Consider the following 11,614-nt stretch of genomic DNA (forward strand, 5'->3'; position numbering starts at 1 on the left):
GCCTAAAAAAAACAACATTTTCACTTGAAATCCCTCCCAGTGCTAAATTGGACTTGACGTTCACCGGCGTCAATGGTAGCCAACGAGTGGATAAAGGGGGAGGCGCCAGTCATGAGATATGTAGCACATGACCTTGGCTCAGGTAGCCCAATATTAATTTGGTCTGGCCAACCTCGGGCTACGTTGGGCCTTGACAGGCGGCAATTAGAACTTCACCAGTAAGTACCCCAGACCGTCATTAACAGTTAATTAAATCAAATCTATCAGGAATTAAAGCTGTCGAGACCAATTTAAATGAGAGGACGCTTTTGTCGGCAAAAGTCGGCCTCGGCCGTCGACGGACGTCCGTCGTCTTTGTATACAAATCGGGCGGGCACGGCGCCGCGGGTTGGGAATTGAAACAGATGGCGTCACAAATAATTAACAATTTAATTTGCGAAAAGCATCCTATTTGACATCAACTGTACACATTTAACAGTGAGAACAAGCTTTAAAATAGTGGATCATTTGAACAGGAATTTGACAAAAATAACATCCATATATTTATTCTTAAACATGAAAAAGAAAACTAGAAAAAGACTGGATAGGTATGCACAAATGTAAAAAGGTAGAAAATTCCCAGTGAGCGGCGCTCCTCTTTCTTGGCTTCTTCGGCCCGTTGCGGCTTCATCATGTGAACTTATATGTGTGAAGGTCAAGGAATCCCTCGCTTAAGCTACAACGTTCGTTCGTTCGTTCGTTCGTTCATTGGCAAACGGATTGGACGTCTTGCGCCGTCCGTCCATGGCAGATAAACTGGGGCCGCTAGGATGAATTAACTTATCTTCTGATCGTCAAAAACAGTTTAGACCAAAAGTTGACTTTAAAATGACCCAAAACCTTTTGGGCCAAATAATCATTTATTTCCCTTTTTAAGTTTATATTAAGCTGTGCAAAACTATAAAATATTCCTTTTTTAAAATATATTTTAAACGTAAATGAACTTTATTAATGAAGTTTTATTTACTTTTTTTTACATTTATTTACAATATGGATTAACAAAAAACGTTCTCTTTTGGAGTGCCTTAGAACAATTTAAAAAAAAATAAGCAAATCTTTTTAATTTTTGGGATAAAAATATAAAACCGTAAATATTGTCTCTTTAAAAAAGAGAAATAAACAGTCAATATTCCCCAGAAACTTGACATATACAATTTCGGCGAAACACACTTGGTCAAAAAACACGTGATTTTTTACTAAGCACAAAACAAAGGGAAGCATTTTTTGCCAACGGTTCATTTAACTCTTTCATGCGAGTCGGACGTCTGCGGCCGTCAACGGCGAGCAAAGGATATGAATCGTAGTTAAGTTTCTGGGTGAGCACTCCGGTGAGAATGAACTCGGCGTTGTGGACATCTGGACGGACGACAAAAGACACATCACAAAATCAGATGAACGGATGAATTCTTTTGGCCGAGCCATCTCTCGGCTTTCTTACCGATGTTTTTGAGGAAGTATTCTCTGCACAGGTGCAGATCATTATCGCAAGAGATCAAGACGATCTCCGGGAGGTTCTGCCGGATCGGAAAGAACGGGTGACTTCTCAATTGGGTGCTTCCGCTTGGCGGAACAAAGCCCAGCGTAGCAAGTTCTTTGGCTAACCTTGTTGTGTTTGTGCTCCATGATCTTCCGGTAGGATGGCTGTTTGGCCAGCAGCTTCCCCCCGGCACTTTCCACGATGGACTTCATGGTGCTGAGGCTGGGGGACATTCCGGGCGTCAGGTAGAAATATTTTCCCTGAGAAGAAGGAAACAAAGCGTATGTTTACTAAGCTGCCACTCGCCATTGGAAAATGTCGCTGCATCGTATTCATTTTAACGGATTAACAAATCATTTTCTAATCTTTTCTTGCATCCGTACATACACTTGCATACCTATTTTGTACAAAATGGGTCTACTTTGATCATTTTTAAAGGTTTCACTTGGTAGTATTGGGAAAAGTCCAAGTTAGACAACCAACGCTTTGTGGTGGCAATGCAATTTTAAAGCACTTGTCATTTTTGAACCTTGAAAAGCTGGACACTGTGGGCTTTCTTGAGCGACTCTTCCAGACTGAAACTGAACAGGACCTCGGCTTCGGTGTCCCTCAGAACGTAGCTCTGCTCATCTGGAAGGTGAAAAGCACACGTTTGTCCAAATTAAAAAGGGGCGTTAACGAGCGTTAAAAAGGCGACGCCCGCTGTGGAAATTGGAAATGCAGATGTACCGACAAACTTTTGGCTCCTCCAGCTTTCCTCCAGCCACTCCGGGGTGACGATGTGTTTGGCCACAGACATAGCGCCCAGGAATTTGACCGTGCGCTTGACTTTACTGGCCACCAAGTGGGTCACTTTCAGGCCGCCGTCCACCACTTCGCCACCTAAAGCATTTAGCCTCTGGCGGAGGGAGACGGCGTACGTCAAAATGTGCTACGATCGTGCGGCGGCCAAAACAATTTAATAAAATAAAATGTTTAAACATTTTCAAATCAAAAAGGAGAAAAAACAATTCTTAAAAAGTTTTTTTTTAATTTCTGTTTTGATTAATTTATTGCTACTTCATTTTCAATGTTTTGTACTACAGACGCTCCAATACTTACGAACGAGTTAGGTTCCGAGCGATTGTTCATAAGTTGAATTTGTTTGTAAGTTGCTCAGTGCTATATTTTGTATTATAATTTATATTTAAGGTCTATATAAGTATATTGAAGGTTTATATAAGTGCATTTGTATGTTTAAGGCTTGTATAGGTAACACGCATTGGTTTGTACTGAAAAAAAAACATTTAATAAAATGGAGAGAATACATACAGTACTGTATACATACATTAGAGGAGAGAGAGAGATTTACTAGAAACTGGCCGAAAGAAGCTATCTAATGACGATTGCAGTTTTCTTTTTTTCATCATAAATGATGCGGTAGCACTGTATGGCATCATTCAATTGATTTGCAAACTTTGTGCAACGTTCAATATTTGGGTCCTGCTGCTCGATCTTTATGTTTATAAATGGTACTGACGGTCGAACGATTCAAGTTGTATTCACGTGCAACGCTCACCACTTTCTCACGCGCATCAAGCTTCTTTATTAATGCCACTCATTTCAAATGAAATGGCTTGCCTCTTCATTGCACCTCCCTCAATAGAAGCCTTTCGCTTTTCACCAACCATATTCAATAATGGATCCACGAGATATTTCATGATAAAAATGAAAAAGCTCTCACAGCGCCAGGCGTCGGTATTAGCGGCGGAAAGAAGTACTACTCGGAAAAAGGCACGCAATACAAAATCGAACTTACGAACATTTTTCGTATGTACCGTTGTTCGTAACTCGAATGTTCGTAAGTAGGGGAGCGTCTGTATTTGTTAAATGTAAATGAAGGCATCACAGGGTGGAGGTCCACTGCCACACATTTGAAAATTCATTGCAGATATAACACGTACTTAAGACTTAGCCGAGTGTACCTTTGTGTATTGTTGAACCTGAGTGGGCTCGAAACCGGTGAAAATCACTCTAGGAGTGGACTCGGGTGGAAGCTTCTTACTGGGGGACTGGATCTCCTCCATTCTGTGCGAGCACAAAATCAGGATTGCATTCAAAATCAATCATTTAAAAAAACGTGGATCTTGAAAAAAGGCTGGGACTGACCTGGCCTTTTTACTGGCAGGTTGGTTAGTGGTGTCGGCCAGCTTTTGCTTCTGGATGAGTTGCAGGTTCTAAAAGATAAAACCATCGAACACGAGAAGTCAAGAAAACTGCAAAAAGTTAGCTAAAAATAAGGGATGACACGATTCGAGTCGCTGTATTTCGGGATGCAAGGTCTAGCTCAGGGGTAGGGAACCTATGGCTCGGGAGCCACATATGGCTCTTTTGATGGGTGCATATGGCTCTCCACTAACCTGTGAGGTAAACTATGGAAACTGCTGGTGAGAAAGCGCAGGAATAGGAGCGTTACGTTGGTATTATGGCATTGACACTACCCCAGCGCCTTATAATCTTTTTTTTTCATTACACTCTTTTGCATGGATTTTCTCATTGATACTCATTGATTAGCAACAACGTAACAATGTTGTCAAAAGAATTCAGAGACTTTTTGTACTTTAACAGTGGTGAAGTGACTAAAAAAGGCACACATTTTCATGTATGTTGACTTTTAAATTCGGAGCATGGCTCTCAAGGATTAACATTTAAAAAATATGAATTGTTTATGGCTCTTTCCATCAAAAAGGTTCCCGACCCCTGGTCTAGCTTGTATATCTCAGGGCAACATAGTACCAGAACCAGTACCAAAACTCACCGCTAAAGCTTCTTGAGAGATTTTGATTGGTGCTCTCCAGGGAGCTAGAGGAAGAAGAAAAAAATCCAAACGGTTGAGATCACGTACGCACACAATAAATTGGGTGTTCAAATACGACTTGTACTTGCCAAGCAGGTTCTGGACCAGCTGTAAGTTTGGCACGAGAGGCTCGGGATGCGTAAAGATGGAATATCTGCTGTGTTGGATTTGTCTGAGAGCTTCAAAGTTCCCCAGCAGAATATCACACATCCACTGGGCGTTGACACATGGAATCTTCCACTCTTTGGCCTTCTCATGCTTGAGCCCGCTGGGTCTGGAGAGAGGCGGACATTGAACAGATGCCACGAAAGGAACAATATTCTATGGCAATATTGCTTTTTTGATTCCATCTATTTCATTTCCCTTACTCTTTGCAGATAAGGACCGTGTTGCTCCGGCACAGGTAGCCGGTGTATCTGGCACCGGCCAAGTACGCCATCAACTTCAAGTCGTCCCTGTCGGCGTCCACAAAACCAGTCAGACATATGATCTGGGAAGCGAGAAAAGGGGATTAGAAAAGCAATATATTGGATTCTAAATAAAAAGAACGAAGCCGTTGCCAAGAACAATCTTTTTTTTTTATATCCTTACTGTCATAAATGCCACAACATTCTCACTATTTTTCCTGTACAAGGTGCCTAAAGATTCCAAATGTTCCGTACAACGAGTTACTATAGTATTTTTTACACAACATTTAAGTGAAATAATAAAGTAAATGAATAAAGGGATTCATGTTGAAATTGAAGGTCTACAATATGAAACGGAGGCAAATACATTTTGTAGGAGAATAAAGTCAAAGGTCGGATGGCCAAATTGGGAGAAAAAAATATAACAAATGCACGTATTTATGGCTTTCAATGACACTCTGATTTCGATTTTTTTTTGGGGGGGGCGCAATGCCGGCCGGGCATTCAGGGTGAACTGGGAGGACTGACTGTAAAGGCTCACTGGCAGTTCAAAAGGAATTGGACGGCCAGTATACATACGTGCTGAGAGCAAGGCTTGGCTCCGGGAGGGAAGGCGAACGGCAGATGCAGGGTCCGATGAGGAGGCACCATTCTCTTGCGCTTAACCACCGTGTTGAGCCAGTGGACGGTGACGCAGCGTTTCCCCTCTCTGAGGGCCTGGGAGCAGCCACAATGACCAGCGCGTCACCAAACGCAAGAACATCTTGACGTGCTGCTTAGCGAGCGTGCGTCATTTTGCGCATATGGCGTCTTTACGTGCAGTAGCGAAAAAGCATTGGCTGACAATGCGTATGTACGCAGTATTTTGGGCCGTTGCGCACGCCCTTGCGTTCTTACCTGCACGTACATGTTGCTGACCTGACTCTCGCACAGTAGGTGGGTGCAGCGGGTGGTCAGGGTGGGGTCCACGGTACCCCCGTAGGTTTGGATCACCTGCAATTGAAGGGGGCGGATCGGGGTGAGTTGACAGACCTCCAATCACGTGGATGGTTTGATTCTTGCAACGTGTGTTGCAACGATTGTAGACATCCTATCCATTTGAAGCGAAAGGTACGAACTTTCTATACATATACTAAATGTATTCAAGTATGTCAGAGGAGGCGGGACCAAATAAAGTGACATGTCTTACTGTTACCATAGCTGCAACAACAACAGTCATAGAGGAAGGGGAGCTCATTTTGATACATAAAAAAATATTAATAACAAAGAAGAAACCGAGGTATAATCAAGAAAGGATGTTTTGGAGTGTTCCTTCTTTAAAGAGACCTTACGGTACAGTAATGTTTACCTACAAGCGGGCAAAACAGGATTATATAGCTAGTAAGATAGTTAGCATGATAATGGTCGCCAACTGACTGAGTTTAAAAACAGGTTCACAAATAAAGAAATGATTTCATTTCTACAATAAGCCCATTCTACGTGTTTTGGTGTAGCTTACCCGTTTCCACGAGGCTAGCAGTTGTTTGTCTGCTATCTGTTCTGGGTAATCAGCAATAGCAAAGACACATCCCAGCATGAAGCCATCCTGGGGAACTGTGGCAAACAAATTCAATTAGAAGCACATCCAGAAATCCAAAAGTAAATTGTAAAGTGTGTGTCAGCTCATCAAAAAATGGTAGTTTTCTGGAATGGTAATACTACAACACCAGTTTTATACACTTTAGGTGTAAAGCGCTACTTCCAGACTAGGCAAAGCCGTTCAAAAGTCATTGAATAAAAGAATAATGGATTAGCCTATTTAACTTGAATAGTAGTTGGATAAAATACACCCCAAAAATGCAACTTGTGTTTTTTTAATCTTCATTTTTCTCTTTGTGGCTGGGTTGGGTGTGATTATAGTGTGAAAAAGGCAGTAAAGGGCTTGGAACTGGGGTAGCATTGAATCTTAGATGAGTTTGTGTGTGTGTCTGTATATATAAAAAGGCTTTTTTCCTCACTTTCTTGTCCTGGCTCGTGACCAAAGAGGGAGATGTGAGCAGGCGGCGGCTGTATAGTCTGTTGCTGTTGCATGGCCTGTTGGTTGTGGTGCTGAATGGCCTGATGTTGATGATTCTGCAGTTGCTGCTGCTGCTGCTGCTGCTGTTGTTGTTGTTGTTGTTGTTGCTGCTGCATCTGCTGGATTTGTTGCTGCTGTTGCAGGAAGTGTTGTTGTTGCTGCTGCTGCTGTAAATGCTGTTGATGGAGTTGCTGCTGATTCTGTTGTTGCTGCTGCTGCTGTTGTTGTTGTTGTTGTTGTTGTTGTTGTTGTTGTTGTTGTAATAGCTGCAAGCGTTGTTGCTGTTGGAATTGCTGGAGCTGCTGCTGGAGCGCTTGTTGCTGCTGCAGCTGCTGTAGGCCGGGACGCAAGAGCTGCTGAGGGCGAAGCTGCTGTTGCTGCTGCTGCTGCTGAGAGAAAGCGTGTTGCTGTTGCTGGGAGAACATTTGCTGTTGGTGCATTTGCTGCTGCTGCTGCTGAAGGAACTGATGCTGCTGGGACATTTGGGGAAAGCCCGGCTGTTGAACCACTTGGGGCTGTTGGTGATGGAGCTGCATCATCTGATGTTGTTGCTGCTGCTGCTGCTGCTGTTGTTGTTGTTGTTGTTGGAGCTGCATCAGGGGCTGTTGGGCTTGCTGCGGGATCTGTTGGTGGTGTGCTTGTTGCATCGTCTGATGGGATTGTTGCATGAATTGCTGCTGCTGCTGTTGCTGCTGCTGCTGGGCAGTGAGTTGCTGGCCAGCCATTTTGGACTGATTGAAGAGAAGAGGATTGCTACTGTTGGGAGTTGGAGCATGGCTGTGATTGGTTTGGGACTCCAATGGCTTTGCCTGGTTGCCACTCAGATTCTGCAGAATCTGCCCAAAAGAAAACAGGTGGATTCAACTTTTTATTAGGGGAAACTCCTCCAAAATTGGTACTTATGTTGCACAGGCCAGTATCAATCCATGGTTAAGGTTTGCAATTTTTGGAGTTAGGGCTAATGAATTAATTGCGGAATTATAGCTAAACGCCAATAGACGGACGGCAGCCTTGTGTAAATTAGCAACTTGCCAATAGAAGACATACGCAAAGCACGTGGACTTATTGGTGCCCGTGTTGCTTTGTAGGTTAGCCAACAGAGGCCAGCCTTGAACGTGTAGTAGCATATTCTTACGTACTTGTAGTTCTTATCTTTGCACGTGAAAAAGTAATACATATTTTACAATGTCTTACGTGCGCTACATTGGCGGGTCGAACATTGGGCTGCATGTCCGAGTTATTGGTAATGTTGCGGAGCGTCCTGGCGGCCTGGCTCCAGCCGGCGATGCCATCTGGTACAGACGCAGCGCCTAAAGACAACAAATCCCAGGTTAGCGCTTGGGCTGCCAAAGTGACCAACCGGTTTCTTACCTTGCGCGTTTTGAGCGATGACGGCAGCGGCACGGACCTCCGGCGGGACGGCGCCGGGTACGGGCGGCACGGTGGCGCACAGGTTAATCAAGCCGCCGGCCCTCGAGGCGACGGGGTCCTTGGCGCCCGGCGGCCCGCTTCGCCTGCGCGCCACACCCGCCCCGAACGGCGGTGTGGGCGTCACCATTTCGGCGGGAGTCCAGTTGAGGTTGGTCCCCTCTTTCTCCGTGGACGAATCGTCGTCCGAGTCGTCGAACATGCGTTCGCCGCGACGTTCGGTTTTCCGCGGGGACGACGGGGAGACGGAGTTGAGTTTTTTGGGACCGGGTCGTCGGCGTGGGCTGGACTCCTGGGACGAGGCGCCGCTGGACAGCCTCGAGCGCCGGGGGCTGTAGCTCCCGTCCGAGCGGGAACGTTGGTCGGAAGATTCCGCTTCACTGTCGTCCGCTTCTTCCGGCTCCACGTAGGTGAGCCGCGGGTGATAGAGTGCTTCGTCATTCCTGCTTTTTGCTGTGGAAAAACATTGTGGATTTTTTTAAATGGTCACTTGGCCTAGATCAGGTTAAAAAAAAAGTTAAATGTTGAACAAAGGTAACTTCTGTCTTAATTAGACTTATTTCTCTCCCTATTTGTGCTGTTAGCTTCTGAAAACTAATTCATTGTGAAACACAAACATTTTTTTCATGGAATAATCCATTGAAGAGATAGATCTCCTTTTAGGGAAAAGAAAAAACACTTTTTAGAAAAATCCACAATAATTTCAGACAAAAAAATTCTAATTAAGTTTTAGAACTGATACATGGACCAGTTCTACTTCCCAGTAAAAGAAGTAGAACTTTACCTTTGACAGAATCTATGATCCAGTCTGGAGTAACAATCTTAATAGCAGGATGTTTCAGGGCACATTCATACTTGGCCTGAAATGACAACAATATACAAAAATGAATTATACAAATACACGCACAATTACAAAAAAAAATGTCAGCGTTTACACTTACCCCCTTTGGTTCATTCACCACCAAGTGTGTCACTTTTTTGTTAAGGTTCAGCTGGCATTCTCCACCATAAAATGTTAAATAGGCCCACAATGCATTGAGGTCATCTGGTAGCTATGGAGAAGTAAGAAATTGTAATGAGTTCATGAATGACATTGTAAGCGCTAATATCACCATTTCCGCTCTTTTCTCCAAAAGACACTATACTAGCTGCCATAATATTTCCATATTGTTGACTTACACGAGGAAGACAGGCTGTCACTCCAAAGAATATCTGTCCAGATTCTGGAGAGAACCCTGTGACTCTGTGGGGTTGCTGGTTATGAAAACAAATATTATTTATTTTTGGAACGGCTTGAAATAAATGCTTTATAACCAAACCAAAAAAAGAAAATTAATAAATTGCTGGAAGGATACGGTAATAGGTCTCCACATCGGACCGAGAGGATCACCCAGGACGGCTGTAAAAGACGAGCGAAGATTTCCAGTTAATCATGTCAGCAAAATAATCTCCATTTTCCCTCAAAGTAGAATGACAAGACAGTCTCAACATAGCATATGATTAGCCCTCCATCCATGCAAGAGCTATGTTGTGAAGCCCCACTATTATTGTATTTCCAATTGCATATAAATTCCACAAAAAAATGAATTCCTACCTTGACCACTGGCAGATCAAAAACCTCCCGAGATTCCCCCACCTCCGGGTTGTCCCCGTCCTCTGCGATAATATGAGTGGCCAGAGCATTGTAGGAGACCTCTTTTCCTTTTCCGTCTCTCAACAGCTGCACCACCTAAAAACAGAGCAAAAAGTGTAATTTAGTCATGTTTTGGATCACTCTAGGATCAAGTCACGCCCACATGACGTCCTTGCGTCATGGTAGTTCCCACCAAATCTCACTTGAACATAACTACATGATGACAAGTACTTTCAAGAAAAAAATATGACAATTATTGCAGAAAGTGGCACATTCTTTCCATTTTTGGGCCAGAAAAGTACCCCGTCGCAAGAGGGCAAAGTTGACAGTTACAGGTTGATCCAGTTGACCGTTAGCATGTCAAAGTTATTCACCTTGGTACTTCACATAGCTCAAAACAAAGCAGTCAGACTTTTTGATTGTATATTGAGAAGAAAAAATATTACATTGCTACCCGGTTTAGAAAATAGTTCATTATATTTATTTTAGCTAACCATGAATGCAAATGATACACTCAAGTCTGCACAGTTAAACCGAGTAAATAGGAACTCATTGTTCTATTCGTTATTTCAAAAATAACCTCGAGGTATTATCAAGCCCGTAACTTTGCCGAAAATGGCATGATAGAAGCATTGTCTCCCAACGAATAATAATACATGTTGGCCAAAAAGCAAGCGCGAACATACGAACAGAGCTCGACACCCTGCTAGCCGGCTAACTAGCTTGACCAACAAAACCTATTCAGATTCAATGGCGCTAGCATGCTATAAAGCTAGGAAGGAGAAGCTAACATCCACACAGCCTCACCTTTGGGTCAATGTCCCCAACCACGTAGAATTTGACATCTTTAAAAAGTTCGTCAACAACCTTACTTTCCTCCTCAGACATGGTTGTCCATTAAGGTCGTATGATAAAACATGTATGCTAGCTAATTGGATACGGCTTAAAACTAGAAGATATTGCGCCTGCAGCAAGCTTACTGTAGACCTGAGCTACTCTAGCGCCAAATCGCTGAGCGCGCCTTGGACTACGCCATTCTGAAATGACAGGGGTGTTGTCAAACAAAACACTAATTTGGGAAAGTCCTCTCGGGTGTTTATTGTCATTTTGTTCACATATATTCTATTGATAAATGACCTATGATGTGATGAGTATTTTTCAAGCGGGAAAAAAGAATTAATGTTGAAAGGGGGCATAAACAACTATTTTTCCGAGGATCGTAGACACCCCTAAACAAGGCAGGCTATTTTTGCCCCATTTCGTAGTAACCGTTTCCGCCCCGGAGAGGTTTTTTTTACTGTGTACAGTCCATTGAACCGGAATAATTTTCACGATGAGGATAAATATTGAAAAATATACCTACTAGATAAATAAGGACTTGCAAACTTAGTTGCTGTTTGAAATTGACCCAAATTAAAAAGTCATTGCTGAAAACCAACCTGGACACAATTATGATCACTTCGATATGGATCTGGTGAAACAGCACTCTCTGGTGGTCAAATTGTGTCAAGTGGGTCAACCAACCCACAAGACAATGAACCCCGCTCTCTCCTACGTGAAATATAAAACGTGTTTTTATTCATTAAAATTCCCACTTTTGCTTCATAGCTGAGTTTCAATCTAAATGATCCAATTAGTGTCAAGCCCATCATCACGAACATTACGACGGCTGAGGTCTTTGAGACGGCGAATCAAAATGGCTCCATTCCAGAAGACCTTGACTTACTAATTGAGCTGC

The 11,614-nt window shown here is 43.3% G+C and overlaps 1 protein-coding gene across 1 annotated transcript; it reads right to left on the reverse strand.

Annotated features, from left to right (window-relative positions):
• Positions 1-415: 415 nt before the first annotated feature.
• Positions 416-10,910, reverse strand: paxip1 (PAX interacting (with transcription-activation domain) protein 1). Its single transcript, XM_077615073.1, has 23 exons — positions 10,684-10,910; positions 9,838-9,972; positions 9,599-9,642; positions 9,423-9,486; positions 9,185-9,295; positions 9,028-9,103; positions 8,187-8,696; positions 8,010-8,125; positions 6,757-7,651; positions 6,258-6,352; positions 5,657-5,752; positions 5,339-5,476; positions 4,721-4,842; positions 4,442-4,626; positions 4,314-4,357; positions 3,665-3,732; positions 3,481-3,583; positions 2,246-2,414; positions 2,046-2,146; positions 1,642-1,776; positions 1,478-1,553; positions 1,331-1,395; positions 416-681 (listed from the first exon to the last, which is right to left on the reverse strand). The coding sequence occupies exons 1-23, from the start codon at positions 10,762-10,764 to the stop codon at positions 670-672; spliced, it is 3,441 nt and encodes a 1,146-aa protein (XP_077471199.1). The 5' UTR covers positions 10,765-10,910; the 3' UTR covers positions 416-669.
• Positions 10,911-11,614: the final 704 nt, after the last annotated feature.

This window comes from Stigmatopora argus, chromosome 12 (genome assembly GCF_051989625.1).
Source record: "Stigmatopora argus isolate UIUO_Sarg chromosome 12, RoL_Sarg_1.0, whole genome shotgun sequence".
Classification (NCBI taxonomy): domain Eukaryota; kingdom Metazoa; phylum Chordata; class Actinopteri; order Syngnathiformes; family Syngnathidae; genus Stigmatopora; species Stigmatopora argus.

Bases quoted from the DNA above. Each gene is read 5' to 3' on its own strand.
- paxip1 (XM_077615073.1), bottom strand. From the start codon at position 10,764: ATGTCTGAGGAGGAAAGTAAGGTTGTTGACGAACTTTTTAAAGATGTC. The intron at 8,126-8,186 runs GTAAGAAACCGG...TGTTGTCTTTAG, and splicing joins CATCGCTCAAAACGCGCAAG to GCGCTGCGTCTGTACCAGAT. The intron at 4,843-5,338 runs GTATGTATACTG...CTCGCTTCCCAG, and splicing joins CCAAGCCTTGCTCTCAGCAC to ATCATATGTCTGACTGGTTT.